This window comes from Anoplopoma fimbria, chromosome 20, assembly GCF_027596085.1.
Source record: "Anoplopoma fimbria isolate UVic2021 breed Golden Eagle Sablefish chromosome 20, Afim_UVic_2022, whole genome shotgun sequence".
Lineage (NCBI taxonomy): Eukaryota > Metazoa > Chordata > Actinopteri > Perciformes > Anoplopomatidae > Anoplopoma > Anoplopoma fimbria.
Genome location: NC_072468.1, coordinates 8651778 through 8669911, shown reverse-complemented (window position 1 = coordinate 8669911; position 18134 = coordinate 8651778). Strand labels below are relative to the sequence as shown.

Below are 18134 nucleotides of genomic sequence, written 5' to 3'. Positions count from 1 at the left end.
TAGGAACAGTGGGGATTTGAGCTAAATGTTAGCTTCCTAACATGTACAAAGTGACTAAGTTAAAACACTGTTGTTGTGTGTTTAGCAAGTAATATTTACCAGGTTAATTTCACGAGTTTAGCCTGTTAGCATGCTAAAATTAGCAAATAAGCACTTAGTCCGCATTACAGCTGAGGCTGATGGAAATTTCTCACAGTAAAAGCCATAAACCAAAGTTTGGGCAGTTCAAATTTGACCTGATGCTGCTAAATGGAAAGTCAGATGATTCATCCCCTGGGGAACATGAACATCTGCACAAGTTTGATGGCAATCAATCCAATATTTTGTGAGATGACTACAACTACAACATGGCTGGAAACGCATATTAATAGCATATGTCCATCCATCCATCATTTATGCATACTTATTCTATGCAGGGTTACAGGGGGCTGAATCCCATCCTAGCTCACTCTAGGCATATATGAATTCTGACATTGAGCAATATTCCCTTTTAACTAAAGTGCATAAGCTAAAATTAAGCATTCTCGGCTGTCATTATCTAAAACATTAGTCACAAGCAGGAGAAGAAAACTATTTTCTTCCCTCTAGATTTGGCAGTCTGTCTGTTAGTATTTGGTTAATAATCAAAACAATTTGTGCAACCTCTGCGAAGAAAAAGAGATTTTTGTCCAAAGAGGCCAAATTAACAATGAGATTATGGTCCCAAAACAATAAATAACTAATAGATGACTGCAAAACGGCACACACAATTGCATTGTTGATTTTTTTCAATATTAAAATTTTGCAGAGGAGGTCAAGATGTTTGATTAACTCGATTAAATGATCTGTATCTCAAGGAAAGGCATCATGGAAAATAAAATAACACAGATCTGAAATGTAGGGACTGGGCAGGATCATTGCCACTACTGTCATCATCATCACTAGCAAGAGCAATACAGTCATCATCATCATCAAATCCTACATCATCATCATCATCATCATCGTCATAATGCAGGGCAATGCAGTGAGAGGCATAATGAGAGCGAGAGGACTTTACCACCAAAGATATCTAGAGTCGGAGCGGCTGCAGACTCTGTGGTGGTGGTGTCGGTGGTGGTGGTGGTGGTGGAAGAAGGGGTGGGGGCAGCGGGGGCAGCGATGGGGGCAGCGATGGGGGCGACGATGGTTGGCGCCTCACTAGAGGTGGGTAGGGGGACGGCGGTGGCCCCCGTGTCGGTAGGCATCATGGCGAACAGGTCCAGCTCTTGAGCAATGGCCCCACTCCCCTCCGTCGTAGCGAAGGGGTCTTCAGGGAGAGCAGCAGTGGGGTGGTGTTGATTGATGGGTTAGGGGTGGGGTTATGATTAGAGAAGAAGGGAAGGGGATGGTGAGTGGATGAGGGAGAGGAAGGGGGGATTGAGGGTTTGTTAAAGCAACAAACACTGTAAAAAGCATATTTGTGAGGCAAGACACCTCTGAAGCTCCAAACCAGAGTTAGATACAAAGAAAGTAAACCAAGCACACGGTCACTCATTAACTTCAGAACGGTATCCAACAGCAGAAAGTGGTGAGCATCTCTTCAGGAACTAATATCTGATTACAGATGGTAGAGTAACACAATTTATGGCTGATTAGTTTTTTAACTTGTGAAAACCAAATAATACCTGGTAAATTGTTGGCAATGTGATAAAGCCAACAAGTTGGCATTGGGCTGCTAACATAGAATAAAAATGACAAAACTGCCACATACTTATAAGAGTTAAGTTATTGCTCTTGTATATAATAAAAGTGAATGAATGAACTGCTTTCTACTTGTTTCAACTACCAAGAGACTAAGACCTGCAGTGATGCGTCTTTCTCTTTGAGAATATTACAGCACTTACATTCATGCTACTGAAAACAGTTTAATCCAGTGTCTCCAAGGCAACACTCATAATCATGTTTACAGAACTAAAAAACATTTTACATAGTAGCCATTTATACTCTCCGCACTTGGCTACTTCATTTTTATTTTCTTTACCAAAATGTTCAAAAGCGTATTAAAGCTGAACAACAGAAAACAAGAGGCTTCATGGGCACAGCTGAGCTTCGAGTTAAATGCTAAGTCAGCATGTGGACATCACAATTGTTAGCGTGCTAAAATTAGCTTGTAATTGCAAGCATGCTGAGGTTAATAGGAATGTCATCAGTTTTGCAGGTATTTAAACCCGAAACAAACTATTGGTCAAATAAAAATTTACCTAAGGGCGGCGTGACATGAAAAGTCAGGGATTCACCAAAGTCAGTAGGATACATCCTCTGGTCACCATGCATTTCTATACAAATGTGTTTGCCAGATATTTCATGAAGCATTGGAGATGGGGGACACATGGATCAATAAAGAGCCTACGTTTATACTCAAAACACTGAAAAGGTTGTCTGTCCAATAAGTCATGTTTTCCTGGTGTGTCCTGTCTAAACAGATTAATACTGTAAATCAAGATTTTGCGCAGAATAAAGTAAATGGCGAAGCATGTTAAATAAACCACTAATGTTTGTGTTACTGATGTGTTTAGTGCGCTATATGCAAACTAGTATATTGAGAGAAAAAAAAGCTCCGGTTATTGTCCTGTTATATATATATATATATATATATATATATATATATATATATATATATAAGGCCAAAGAGAGAGACTAAATGGAGGTATAGAGAAAAAAAGGAAATAGAAAAAGGCTTGACAATGATAATATAATCATCATTATCAGGTAATGTCAGGGTAAGGGTATCAAAACAAATGGTATTCATTCTTGGACTACAGTACAGTTAATTGCTGCACTGTGCTTTTTACTGCAGTATCAGGTGATTGAATTTTAGGAGAAGAATATTTGAGATGAGGGAGGAGAGGGTTTATGACTGGGGCATTAAAGCAGGATTTGGGGTGAGGCAGTAGGCCCTGAGGGCAAATGTCTGTTCTACTGTCTCCTATGGAAGCAGAAGCAGCTTTGATATAGTAAAAGCATCAGCTTTCACATTCACACACACTCATACACTCACAAACTTGCACAAGAAGCCGTTTTTGTCACCCACCAGATCCACCAAATGCATCAGCAGCTGGGCCCGCGGCCACGGCGGCAGGACCATCTCCTGGGGAAGGTGCAAACGCATCTAGGGTATTGCAGACGAAAAACAGCCGGAACGCAAAACATAACACCCCGACAGACACATGGATGTAAGGAACAAAAGATGAGTAAACAGATGGAATGAAAAGGAAAACAGAAATGAGAGGTCAGCATCAGGAAAAAGCAGAGAATACAAGAAATATGCAGCCCAGGTAACTGCAGCGGGTGATCTGATTGGAGCATCAGTCACATTGGGGAGTTTTGAAGGGCTGCATAATGCTGCATTCAGTGAGTGCACCACCTGTGAGGGTTTTTGAAATGAGGCAAGTTGTCACGAGTTACTTGTACTCTGTGACAAAAGCGGAAAATGTCAAGTTCAGGGTTGGTCGAGGCAAAGTCTCTCTTAGACAAAGAAACTCGATCATCTCTTTTTAGTAGAAACTTCTTAAATGCTAGACTTGAGGTTAATATTATAAAGCTAAAATATAATTAAATAAAACCCAGCTACTTATCATCTTGACATATTTATGAAACTGTTAGTAGGCCATTAGGGGAGAATTGTTAAGGGTGATGAATTAAAAAAAGCAAAAAAGCAACCAATCCCCCAAATACCAGTCATATTAGCAGATTAATTACATTGCAGTGGGTTTGTTGAGGCACAAGAGATTATGATAAAGCACTTCGGTGAATGTTTGAAACACGCCAATGTCAAAACTCATTAGTGTCTATTTTTTCATTATACAGCCTCGAATAAGCCCAGAGAAAAACAATTAATCCACAATACTGTCTCATATTTTTGGGATGTGCCACAAATGATTGACAGTTTGCGTTGTGCTCAATGCCGTGCTTGACGGTATGTCAGCACGTTAGTGTACATGGTTGCAAAAAAGTATGATGTAAAAACATTATAAAACGGTGAGGATATAAAAGACATTACATTTGAGTCACAGCTGAAAAACACATACCCGGCAATCTTTGAAAAGCCCAGAAGGTCATTCAAAAACACTTATCGCTGGTCTGAAGATATTTCCAGAAACCTTGAAGACTTTAGTAACTAGATGAAAACCGCTGCCTAATAGTGCACCTCCTTTGGTATATATATTCAGATATAGTTTCTTTCAACTATTTCATAGTTTCATACAAAATTAAATGTTTTTTTATGTTTTAAAAAAAGAGCAAGGACACATGTCATGTACTGTATGACTAGATGGAAATATAGCCGCAACTTGAGAAACACGTTAAAAATTCATCCATATGGTAGGACGGTTTAAGGTTTCTGGAAATACCATGAAACAACAGTATATGTTCTTAAACAACACTCTGATTTGTTCAAAGACTGTTATAAACTTCTTTTGGAAATGGGATGTTTAGCTCTGTGACTCAAATGTAATGGTAATACATGAGGGACACACTGGGGCTATGGTGCCATCTGCTGACAAAAACGTCATAATATTCATTTACATACTTGTTTCTAGCAGGATTTCCAGGTTTCTACTAAGTGTTTATGTTGCATCAAAAATATCATATTGCATACATCTCACAAATGTATAATCTGATGGGAAAAATAGCCTGGAGACTTTTTGTGGTCTTATAATGTAATACTAACCCTAATCCTCTAAATACTAATTTCATACAAAAGTAAACTAATCAGTTAATTACTAAATAATGAAGAGAGGTTGCTGTAGACAAGCAGGCAAGTTGCCATGCTGAGTATCCTGGTCTACATTCTGTCTTGGACCAGACTGACCTCCGAAAAAGTCCATGTCGGCGGCTGAGGCGGGAGCTGAGATGGGCAGCGAGGCGGGCACTGCCGCGGCTTTAGCTGCCATGGTAGTGGCTCTGATAGCGGCAGTGGGAGGGACAGCGGGTCTGGGCGCGGGAGGTGCAGGGGCAGCAGCCGCTGCATCAGCAGAATCAGACTCTCCCTCCGCTAGGAGAGCTTCAGAGGCTTCATCAGTGGCAGGTGGAGCTGCTATGTAGATAAACCCCGTAATCCAAACGCCACGACCCAGTCACAACCCCCAAAAGAGAGAAATAGGAAGAAGAAAAGGGAGTTGGGGAGGAAGTTGTCAGTGTGAAAAAATGAAATAAAGACAGGCTTAGCAGGTGCTAAAGGTAAAAAAAAAAGCTTGACGCAAAGACAATGAGAACGTCAGGTAGAAAGTCAGGTGAAAATCAAACGCCTGCAAGAGTTTCTCCTGTTCAATCTTTAGCAGAGTGCTAACATAGTACTCACCCTCAGCCAAGAGATCTGCACAACAGACAGACAGACAGACACACATAGAGAGACAGGTGAAAGAGAATAAAATATTTTAAAGTATGGAAGTGATCTGATGAAATTTAGACATCTTTAGATTGCAAGCTACCAACATTACAGAGCACAAGTCAGAAAAAAGCAGACTTGGACCGATGGTAAAGCCCAATAGAGCTAAAAGCTCCTTCATTTACTTTAGAGTACAGTTGGACTGTGGCCATCTTCAGGATATCAGTGGAGACGTGGGGTTGAACAGAGAGCATGCCAAAGAGCAACATCACCTCTATAATGGAAAATGCTCTGTTATTTAAACAACATTGTCCAGGCATCAACCAGGGGTACCACTTCTCTATTCTATTTCAAACAGTCATTCTAAAAGACTGCAGTTAGATTGTTTCAGCGCATTAACTACAAGTCTTAAAGTTAACGTTAGCTTAGTTAGCCAGCTAGCTACAGCTGACAAAATAAGCTAGCAACAGCTTTTTCAGGGAGAAAAATGCATGGTCCAAGAATTTCAAAGGTTAAATCCACCATTGCTATCACAACCAACTGCATATGTGTGCGTAGCAACAGTAACTAAGGTGTTTGAGGCCTTAGTTACTAAGGCCCTGGTTCTGACAGAGCTGAAAGTTCTCACCTCCCCATCCAGTCATGGAGGAAGTCGCTGCTGCGCCCTTTGCTGATGAGGAGGACATGGGGTCTAGATCCAACAAGAACCCATCATCAAGAGCACTAAACACAAAGAAAGAGAAAGAGAGAGGGCCGTTGAGAGAGGCAATCCATTTCTGATGTAATATTTATGCTCTGATATTGATGCAGCTCAGTCTAAACACTTTGTAATATTGTTGAGTGACTCTTACTTGCTGATTGGAGCGGTGGTGGGGACTGGCGCGGTCGGGGTGACAGAGGGCGGAGGAGGTTTGGCAGGTGGCCCAGGGCGAGCCGGGGGCCCACCGCCAGGAGTAGGAGGAGCACGCCTGGCTGGTGCAACAACGGCAGCAGCCGCTACCGGCGAGCTGTTGTTGGCTGTCGCATCCTGCTGCAGAGAAAGACCCCCGTTTACATGGTGCCTAACGCGGTTATGTAAGATTATGTGATTCAACAGCTTTTCAACACATGAATTCACAATGAATCACTTCCTGACCGTAGTAGAAACGGTAGAAAGTCAAATTATCTTTACTCTGCAAAGATCTCAAAACTGTGCTTTGACATTGAAAAGTGCTATACACAAGTAAAGACTGACCTTATTACTACTAGACTATGATTATCATGAGATGTAGCTTACCTTTGTGGGCGACCTGCAAAAACAATGATAGCACATGAGTTAAAGAATTTAATGATGTACATGCTGAAATATAATGCCTGTTACTGAGATGGGAGGCAAAGTGACAGCTTAACTATAACTTTGGTGTTTTTCAGGCAGCCAGCATTTCAAAGCAATTACATTCAGTACACATCTGCAATTAATGGAACCACGCTGCACTGATGAGCAATGGCATCTCGGCCCCTGCTCCTCTTCAACAAAGCTTTGCTTTTCAACATTGCAGACAGAAAGTGGGGAGCTGAATGTTTCTGAATGGCATGCATCCAAAGCTTTGTAAAAGTCCGGGCCGATTGTGCAGTAAGATGATTACAAAGATGAATATGTTGGTAGAGGCATCAACTAAAAGGCAAGGCTTATCAACAGTGATGCAAATTATGAAAGGTTACAAATATGAACATAATGTTGAAAAGAAAAAGATGAAGTGTTTTCTATAGAAAAGCATCTTGAGCAAAATTATAATATGCAGCAATAAAAATGTCAGTTGCTTGCTCGGATGTCATTTCTATAGACTCACTAAAAAAAGGATTTAACAACGATAAAATAATATTAAAGCCCCTTTCTTGTTGACAAAGAATACTTACTTATCCTCTCTGAGTTGAGTAAAGACAGAAGAAATGACACGTTAGAAAAGCAATGGGGAATAGGAAGAATATAATGTGAATATAGTTGACCCTTAAGTAAGGGTACAGTAATCACTGTAATAGCACCAAACCAGCCCAGGTGCATGTTGTACTGCCAAGCTAGCCCAAATCACTACAGATATGTCTTTCAGCATGGCAAAAGCATTAAACTGTATAATTACGAGATTATTAAAGGCTTCGGCTCTGTGTTACTGCTGGAAAACGATTAAACATCAAACAGCTTGCAGATATGTATTGAGCTACTTACGGTTTCTTCCCCTCCAGTGTGTTGAGGTGGGTCTCCAGGGACTCCAGAAGACTTTCTGGGGCCTGTTGAATAATAAAGAGAGGGTGATGCAACAGGGACTGTAAAAGTTTGGAATGGTCAGAGAAGGCTGACAATACTGATTATAACCCAAAAGAAAAGACAGTGGACCACACAGTATAATAGATACACTGAAGAACTGGGTTTTGAGATGAGTGACGATGCCTTCTTTTGGAAAAAGAGTTTGTACATGAACCATAACCTATGCTGCACCTTTATCACACGGACATCTCGTGCTACGTCTGCTCAGGTAAGGTCGCAATGGTACATCTCCTTAATCTTCATCCTCAAATTTGATAGATGTCACCCAACTGACTGGCCTGCAGGGTGCCTAATATATAATTATTGATCATGCTCCTGGTGCACTTAAAATCATCTTCCTTGTGCAGTTTTTTTCTGAAAAGTCTAATCAACATCATCTTGATAGCACTGACTCATAGACACCGACTCTATTCTCCAAGTCTCTATGAACTTCAGTCTGTCACTGGGGTCAGATTCTAGACACATTGCTATTTCCGGTGTGTATGCTCCCTCTTGGTCAAAGTAATTTTAACTGTAACCAGATGCTAATGCATTCTACATACCAACTGTAACGACCCCTTCTCGGAAAACTTGATGCATGATTGGTTATTGTAAAGTTACTGATGCTTTCCAATATTGCAAACTTGTTTTCTTCACTACTTTTGAACTCAAGCGTTTGTGTTGTTGAGCTGTTTTGCGTCATGTCATGTCCAAATTCTTATATGCTTCTGTGATGAATGGACACTGGTGTGGGGTATCTATATTTTTGAGTACCAACCAAATGTGTCCGTAGCATTGAGTAATCCAAACATTCAAGTGGGGGATAAAGCAGGTTACAAAAAACTACTGAAAAACAATTGAGAAAAAAACAACAGCAGAAAAGAAAACAGAAAAAGGGTTTAAACTCAATGCTAATAGAGAGAACAACTTTCCAGCCAGTAACAATGCAAAGCTGCATACTCAACCAGGCTAAACATGCAGTAAAAAAGATAGTTCAACATCCTTTGGCTTATTAAGAGGTCAACGCTAATACAGCCAATGAAATAAGTCCCTGATTCATTTTCCTTTTTACCCTGCTCCATTTCCTGGATCCATCCATTTAAAGCTGTCTAGTTTATTATCCCTAAAACATTGAGAGACCAATGATCTTTTTTTTTTGTCTTGGCACTGAGGGATGGGTAAACCATTTATCATCGATAGACTTTAAAGTGGCTGTCCTCACCACCAAGAACATAGAGGGCTGCAGACAAAGGACGGATATAACAGCTCTATTACTGGAACTCTGAGACGAGTACAGGTGAAGTTCTCATTTGTAGAGGCCAATACATATTGTAGGTTGCCGAATCATCTCCCTGTCAATGCGACAAGCAACGGGGCTTCAGGCATATGTTTGAAATATGATCTGATATGACAGACACCGCCATCATTCGCAGAGTGCTTCCTACATCTACTCACGCAAGTGTTCATGACATAACACTTTTATAAAGCCAGTTAAATTATTCTTAATCTTGTTTGTGCTGATTCTTGCTGAATCCTCCTAGAGAGGATAAGAGTAGAAATTGGTGGCTGAGAATGAGAATAATCCACTGTAGTTTGACAGATCTTGGAGATTGATCGAGTTTGCTTTCCTAGAAGCATTAACCGAACTTTATGTCCCGTACAATATCACATTTTTTAAGACAGGACTATAAGATATATAGGTTGGGCTGTAAAGATTAATGATGTTATCACCCTTAATTTATGGCAGAGTATTACTTGAAACACTGTTGCACATTGACTAGTAAGACAAATGGTGGCGTCATTCAGATAGGGTCACTGACCTGGTATTTATCAAGGTATTTACAGAGACATTTTGTACAATTTTGCTGTTAACCAGCTCAGCTTTATGCTACGATCCAACCAACATGTAAATGGCATGACGTGCCTTTTTAGCAGAATAGATTTTAATGGAAACATTTAGCTCTTAACAGTGTCAGAACACCTCTGCAAGACTTTGAGAAGAAGACAAATTTATAAAAAAAAAAAGACATAAGTATTTTCAACTAATATTGACTAAGGCTAAAAAATAAAAGAAAAAAGCACGTAAAAGGCAAAATGACAAGATGTATAGGCACAGACACTACATCAGAATGTATTGCAGCTGCAACACATTAAAACAGACATTAACATTTCAGAAGCCTTTTCAGGAAAACCTCTTTTGCAACCAATCTGTTCACCTACATGTAATTATACAACTGAAAGCAACAAGTTTAAATGGCATCTGTGAGGGTTGTTGTATCTGTTGTTAGTATGCTTTCAAGTACGTTGTTGAAGGAGGGACTGATGTAAAAGAACACATGATAGCTTAAGAGAAAATAAGAAAATTCAAGACTCAAGTAATTCTAAACATTACTTCAACATTATGGGATGTATTTAACTTATTTCCTTTTTTTGCTGAGACTTGAAATCACTAGATCAGTCAAGAAGTAGTCCAGAACATAACTCCCGATAAAACCACAAATAGTTTTCACATTTAGATTTTGGGCCAGGCTAGCGGTTTCCCTCTGTTTCCGGTGTTAATGCTAAGCTAAGTAAATCACATGTTGGCTCTAGCTTCATATATTTAGCCTACATACACATGAGTGGTAGCAATCTTCTCAGCTAATTCTTGGCATAGAAAACACTTAAGCATATTTACCAAAATGTCGAACCATGACAATATTATTTGCCACAAATCCAGTCTGCTAAAACAATACAGGCCCTTAGCTTTGACTCAAACTAACCTCGCAACTCATGTAAGTCCCCAAGGCTTTACCAAAATCCATTGACATAAATTGGTCGATTCAGGAGATCTAACACCTCATATTTCAAGAGTTCTACAATTCAAGTGTCTTACATTACAGTACATTTGCTTTGGCATGGTGTGGTTCTGTTTTAAACTACAGCCAAAAAAGCCTGAGGTTAAAGACAGCAATACGTCATGCTTTTCATGCAAGTCATCCATACTGCCATGTCACCTTTCTCTAGACCTTAGTTATAGCTATAGAGTTTCCACAGCAGAACACAGTTTAGATGCCTGGGACTAATTCAGGAAACCAACAGGAGAAATCAAGTTTCTCATCCTGGGAAACAATTATATTCACTGACCCAAAAATCAGGAATCAAGAAAGGTAAAAATAAACTTTACAGTGACTCTATAACTGTTATGGAAACTCTTTAGCCCAACTTGAGGATAACAATCTGCTGTGGCGTGATTTACTTGATGAACTAAAACTATGTTTGTCTCAGAGATTTAGCAGCGGAAAGTGGCCGCCTCAGCAGCATTGCTCAGCATATTGTAGCTTATCCAATCGGCTCTTCCATTCACATCGTCCCACTTCATCAGAGCGCCTGATGTCTGCCTGCTGGGTGCGCTTCAATTCAGTGCACTCCAAGAGAGTTCAAAATGTTGGCCTTCCCTAAGCTGTTTGCTCCCCAAAGCTAGCTCTGTGCTCACTACTCACACTCTTGGCCTGAATGATCAATCTGCATCTCTGGAAGTGAAAAGAGAAGGCGGGCACAGGGGCCGTCATTCACCAGCCAACCACAGCTCATTGGTTGCACGGAGAATGGAAGTGCACATGGGGCCCAGTTTGGATATAGCTCCTTTGCATAAGATAGTGGATGTCACAGATATAATAATCGATAACGGTGAACATAGCAGGAGGAAAAAACAGACGGTAGCTTAAGACATTCACAGGTCATGCAGTACAGTTAGAAAAAACACAACACTGACATGCTGTTAGCATGGAGCCTAAAATAACTGAAAGGATCCAGAAATATCCATTTACTGAAAATAAACAAATGTGAGGAAAAGCCTTAGTCAATCTTACCTGAGTGAGTTCAGGAATGTCATTTTTGTCTATTCCCACTTGCTGTAAAAGCAGAGAGTGACATTTTAGTACAACAGTTACCAAGCAGTAGAAACATTTAGCTGCTATTCAGTGATATAAAGTGCTCTGTAAGCTACCTCAGCAATTTTGAAGAATTCTGAAACCCGAGTCATTCGTGTCAGGAATCTTTTGTAGATCTCCAGCCCGTCTTTACACTGGCTTCTTTTCATCTGGAAAAACTTTTCTGTATAACAGAGAAATGTCAAATGTGAGTCTTATCTTTGTCTAGGGATATTCAATGGTTGTCCTTTCTGTCAACAAATCCCCTGAAATGTCCAAAACCAACACTGAATTGTTCATACTAACTGTAGGCAAACCCTGATATATCTTATTCCTCTGTGCCATAGAGCTCTATTGTTTTAAAACACATCAATGAGCCACACTACCAAAAACATACTGTAGGTCATTTTGAGTTGATCCCACATACAGTGTTCTGCTGCTGTAATTACTCACTAGAGCACCAGTTGAGTAATGTTCGTTAATATATATATTCATAGTCTTCTGACCCTTTTCCATCAGAACTGCAATAAATGACCTAAAGCTAAGTGCAACAGACAGGTAAGGTAGGATGGAAAGGGTTGAGAGATGTACTACACATTGAAGAATTCGTTGAAAAGAGATAATTTATATATATATATTTTTTAATTACGATACCAGTAACAATACCTGTCCCATTAAAATGATACCTATATCAATAGAGTACTTTATTTGATATCTTTGTTCTTCACATTATTCAATACCGATCATATGAATGGAAGCATTCAGCTGCATAATACGCCGCAACCATCACCACATTTATTTTTACCAGACACCAAAGGCGTGTAACATAGCAGAACTTTTGAACATTTTGGTGGCATCTGGGCATGCTGAACTGCAAACTCAAATACACAGTGCTCCCCTTCACCACACCACAGACCGTATCGGTATTGAGCCAATCACTCGGATCATTAAATCGAAGAACGCATGTGGTGATTGGCTGCGAGCAAAACCATATAAATAGTATTTTTCTGCGTATCAAATGCAGGCATCATTTATCTGGAGATGTTTCCAGCCCTACAGAGGAGTGATTCCTTACCTAGCAAGTTAATGATGCCGTCATTGTAGCAGGCATATAACTTGATCAGATCTTTGAAGAGTAGGAGAAAGCAGGCATTTATCACCCCATTGTTCAGTTCCTGTGCGTGCACCTACGGAAAATGCATACATAATAGTTATACATACATAATACATAGTACATAAATACACATGTTTGTTTTCAATGACAGAAGACATCATTAAATTCAACCCTGTGAGAATGGTCCTCAGTGTGAAAGGGGGCTGTAGTTGGCATGTCTTCATATATGCTGCTACAGCACTAAGCTTTGTTAAATCCATCTGGGAGCTTTTTTTCTCCACTGTGACTATCCCTCGGCAAATTCAGTAACCTTGCAAAGTGACTTTCTTCCCTAATAGCGATTCACTCACTTCAAAATCCAGCAGCGCGTCGATCTGGCTCTGCAGGGTGGGCATTCCTTTCAACAGCTTCTCTACTGACATGGTCCTCATCACTCCGTCGGCTCTGAGACCAGAGGGAGATGGAAAGAAAGAGAACATGTGAGAATTGAGCATCAGTTCTCAGACAGAAGGACTCATATTTATAAACTGACTATCCGTCAACACATTGAATAATTGTCTGTACCTGCCACACATCATATGTCTGAACTCTATTCTGTAGTCAGCAGTTATATTTTTCAGTGTCGGCTTATGTCGCCAGAGGGACCTTGTGTCTGTCAACTAAACAGAGCTGTCCACTCTGCGAGCATAAGTAATAACCCACTCTGTATTCACCTCTTCACTCATTACATGCAGTATAGCCATGCACTTGGCCCAACGCCGGGCTTGAGTCCATCCCACGAATTAACGTGACCCCAGTGGGATGTGTGTCATTCTGATAGATGTGGAGGGCAGTAAAAAAGGGGGCATGTTCAGGTCCCGGGTAAACTAACAAAGTTAAAAATCAATAACAGTGCTGAAATAGTCATGCAGGGTATTTCGTGAGAAATGAGAATCGGTACCCTTTCTTGACCCGTCCAAAGTCAAAAGCCATCTGTCTGTAGGCGAAGGCCTTCTCGTTGAGATAGCGGCTGTAGCGCCTGATGAACGTGGACATGTCGTAGCCTGAGGAAGAAACACTCACACGTAAACACATGAACAGTCTCTACTAAAACGTTTCAAAATGTCTTGAATGCAATTGTAAGAGTCTTTAGCACTGTGAGGTGCAGAGACTCTACCTGTGATAAATATACGAGAGATAAAAGGTAATATGTGGATTTATCTCTCATTTTGGAAAATATGCTTACTTATTTTTTGTTGCTGAGATATATATGAGAGGATTGAACACCACACTCTTGTCTGTATGCTAAGCGTGGAGCTAAAGCTAGAAGCCTATTATCTTAGCATAAACATTAGGATTAGGGGGAAACAGCCAACATGGCTCGGTCAAAAGGGAAAAAATGCATCTACTAGCATCTCCAAAACTTGGTTCTGGTACTTAACCTGTAGCAAAACCAAGGTACAAAGAAATTACAGGATCAGACCCCTGCTTCCAGTCTTCATGCTAGGCTAGGCTTAGCTAAGCAAATTGTCTGGCTTTAACTTCATATCAAGCAGACAGACATGAGAGTGGCATCAATCCTTATCTAACTTTCTTTTTTGTATGCTAAATATGAAGCCTGAGCCAGGTGCCTATTAGTTTAGCTTAAAGACCGGAAGCAAGGCACTGTTGAAAAACAAAGCTATCTCAAGCTTTAGAGATGCTGGTAGTAAGGGGTATCTTCTCATATAATTATTGGCAAGGCAGCAAGTAAGTCTTTTTTTCCAATAAATTTGAACTACTTTTCAACAATAAGGAGGACTAAAGCCCATGCCTAGATTTATACTGAAGTGGTAACTGTAATCCTGATTATGTAGTCTTTAAATGTCTAAAAATTGACAATTTGGCTTCCTAAACTCTGCTGATACTCCAGTCACCCTACTAAATGTCCATGACAAAAGACTGGTAACCCAGTGTTTATCACCATGGAGATGGGTTTAATTGAGGGGGAGCCAGGGATTAGGAGAGCTGGAATTGAGGGATTGGTAGAGGAGTGATTAGGCTGGTTGTAACATTCAAGATCATTCTGCTGTCGCACAAACTGTAGCTGCTTGAAAACATGTGTTAAATGTATTAAATGTAAGTGGGAGAAGGAGAGTGGAGAACAAATATAAACATGGGGAATTAATTGACAAAGGAAAGGTCAGAATGAAGGGATGAATCGGGGTTGAAAATGATGGAGAGCTAGTTAAGCAAAGGACAGGAAGGAGAGAAACACCACCCACCGTGGGAGCCAGTCTTGTCCAGGAAGTTGCTGAGGTTGAACAAGGTGTTTCTAGATGCCAGGAACTGCACGAATCTCTGCAGGAGAGAACAAGTACACAGCGTTTAGTTCTCTGCCGGGCACTGAATGACAAATGGTGAAATGGCTCAAATTTAGGCAAAGGCAAAAAATTGCTTAGTTAGCATTCTTGATGAAACCTTTGAGTCACAGATTCAGGACGTCATGGTGTCTCACTAAAACACTATGACATATCTTTAATGGATAATATATATCAACAAAACAAAATTCAATGAAAAAATATACTTATAATGTATCTATACTAACCATAAATTACACCACACAGTTATCAATGAACACATTATATCCCAGCAGTAGGGGCTTTTCATGTTTTCATGGACATTTTCAAACAGAAGGCTCCATTTTAAATATAAAAAAGGAAGGTTTGTTTGACGTTCACAGCTATCTCAAAGGGGCTGTTCAGCGCTAAACCTGAGAAAGTGCCTGCAGCAGAAAGTGGATTTAATATGGTGTGATTCTAGTCTTTTTCATCAGTGATTAGGGAGAAATACAGCATTAAAGGAGCAACGCTGCAGCCTTCATGAGTGGGAGGGTGTGAATATGAATTAGACACATGAAGGGGACCAGAGAATACAGCATAATGAAGACAAACAGGCTCTCTATGCAGAACCTGCAAGAACAAGCTCACCACATTGAATGACACACGTGGACATAAATACATTCCACACACACACACGCACACGCACACACATACATACATACATACATACATACATACATACATACATACATACATACATACATACATACATACATACATACACACACACACTGCTGATGCTTATTCAGTGGCTGCATTTATACAAAACGGAGCATACTAACAAGAGGGAGGTTTAAAATGAAAATCCTCCCTGGAGAGATGATGCGCTTCATGTTACCTCCCCTCCTCCCACTGTCTTCTCCCTTTCATTCTCTCTCCTCAGTCAGTACTCACACTATCATCATTAAGGGGACACTACATCAGCAAAGCCCTGGCTTAAAAACAAACAGGTCTCAGGAGACTTAACACACACATACAGTCCTGTATACATACATTGCCTTGTCTAACATAGTTTGAATCACAGTTATGACACTGTCCCTTTGAGTGTTTGTGTCCATTTCGCGCAGATAAGAGCACAAACATGGAGAAAAAAAACAATTCATCACATTATTCATGAACAAACTGAGCCTATTTGTGAAATGTGTGTGTGTGTGTGTGTGTAAATGTAAAGGGCCCCCAGTGTCCAATAGTTGCTCATGGCAGCATGATTGTTGCTGTGTTTATTCTATTATCTTCATATCACTAAATCCACCCAATGCATGTTGGGAAGGCAACCCACCCACCCCATGATTTTGACTTGGGATAAGTAGGTATTGAAGGGAAATTAATAACTAATGAGCTCAGGCATGATCTCCCATTATTCCTCTCTGTCTTCTCAGTCTCCATCAACCACAGCACACTCTCTCTCACCATTACCTATTGCAGAATACCTCTCCTTCTTTGTCTGGCATTATCTATCTTTGAATCCCTCTCTCTCTCTCTCTCTCTCTCTCTCTCTCTCTCTCTCTGTCATCTGCAATTCAGTGGCAGTTTGGCTGTTTGAAGGGCTGTAAAGGAGCATCTGTTTATTTTTCTGAGTTATCCCTTGGTGCCCATTCAGAGCTTTCTTCAGCTGTCAGAACATAAATTGGGTCAGGGGGTCAGGACCAGAAAGCAGAAGGTCAGTCCCTTTGCTCATTCCATGACTGCTGTCGAGGTCAAAATTTACAAGTATGCAGCAAACATACACATTTAAAAGGCATTGTGCAGAGAGGACATTGGGGTGTAACATTTCAATTTCCCTTAAAGTAGGTTTAAAGCAGCATTAATTGATATTTGGCCACTTGAGGGCAGCGCGACAAGATGGAAACACAACACTGAGATATTGTCAATTTATATAACAACCAAACGAATGAAACCAAACGTATGAGTTGAAAGACACTAAAACATCTGAGGGGATCTGCAGAGTTGGGTGATGATTCTCCGTGGGTTCATCTTAGTTACACATGGTCTTTTCTCTCATTGTTCATGTCAAATATGGATTAATGCAGTTTAAATGTTGGAATAATCCCGTTATTCCACACTGTCTATCAGCATCATATGCTGAGTGTTTTAAAGCAGCTAATTGTGTGGTGGTAAAGTCCTTTGTTTAAATACTCTATATTGTATTGTAAACATATTGTACACAGTATACTGTATACTCTATTTTACCAGACATTAAAACCAGCAACCTACAAAAGTATCAATTTAGGGTGCGTGTTTATAACAGTCATGAAAACCTCACCTCGTTGCCTTGCACCATGAGGTGGTGTGTGGTGATCAGGGCCTTGAAAACCACCACCCAGCTGGCATTGCCGACCCTCTCCAACAGTGTGTCGGCCATCTGGGGGATGTTCACATTGGTCTCCTGGGTGGCCTGGATCAGGTCTGAGAAGTATGGAGGAGAGGAGAAACAGAAGGTCAGATGGTGGATATTAGCAGGGGAGAGACTCAGCCCTGGTACAGTGTGTGCTGAAACCATTTTATTCAAGTAATGATAGCAGATGGGAGAGAAATGACAAAGAGGAGTCGATGCGGTGGTGCTGGGTGTGGGCTTTGCTGCATTTCACAGCCGCACTCTTTCGCATCTTAATTCATTCATTTAATTCACCGTGTGTATTTCCCTGAGCAGAGTTTTTTCGTATGAGCAAGTCATCTGCAAATGGAATGAGATATTTTCAAGTGTTCAGTATTAATCAACTGTTTTAAAACTTTTACTCCAGGAGCAAGTTCCTCAGTCTAATTTAATACCTTTACTTTCTTGAGATTTAGGAAGTGTAAGATCTTACAGGGTGCAATGTATGTCTGAATTAGTTAATTCCTTTTATTTTGACAGCAAATGCATTTTTAGTAAGTAGCACACTTACTGCAAGCAGGAGGTGCTAGACTTATCAACAGAGTTGCCTCTGGAGGCTGCCGTTTCTCCATCTTATTGAAATGTATTTAGATAAGTGCTTCACACTATGCCACCATTGCCTGGTATGACTGAGTAACACTGGCTACTGCTTTGTTCCTTTCTGCAGTCAGACATTAACACCAGCAGAGGCAGAGTGGAATATTCCACAGCAGAGAAACTGTCGTGACCAAAAAGGAAGAAGTGATTGCA

At 40.4% G+C, this 18134-nt stretch overlaps 1 protein-coding gene across 1 annotated transcript in view; it reads right to left on the bottom strand.

Moving 5' to 3' along the window:
- Positions 1-18134, bottom strand: part of snap91a (synaptosome associated protein 91a) — a 48493-nt gene that overhangs the window by 11153 nt on the left and 19206 nt on the right. The window contains exons 2-17 of the mRNA XM_054621106.1: positions 17274-17416; positions 14894-14969; positions 13591-13693; positions 13001-13094; positions 12612-12723; positions 11614-11720; positions 11477-11518; positions 7548-7609; positions 7241-7249; positions 6621-6633; positions 6196-6371; positions 5973-6067; positions 5318-5332; positions 4829-5053; positions 3050-3127; positions 1037-1285 (exon numbers count right to left, since the gene is read on the bottom strand). Of these exons, the coding sequence (XP_054477081.1) occupies positions 1037-1285; positions 3050-3127; positions 4829-5053; positions 5318-5332; positions 5973-6067; positions 6196-6371; positions 6621-6633; positions 7241-7249; positions 7548-7609; positions 11477-11518; positions 11614-11720; positions 12612-12723; positions 13001-13094; positions 13591-13693; positions 14894-14969; positions 17274-17416 (1599 nt within the window). The remainder of the gene's footprint in view (positions 1-1036; positions 1286-3049; positions 3128-4828; positions 5054-5317; positions 5333-5972; positions 6068-6195; positions 6372-6620; positions 6634-7240; positions 7250-7547; positions 7610-11476; positions 11519-11613; positions 11721-12611; positions 12724-13000; positions 13095-13590; positions 13694-14893; positions 14970-17273; positions 17417-18134) is intronic.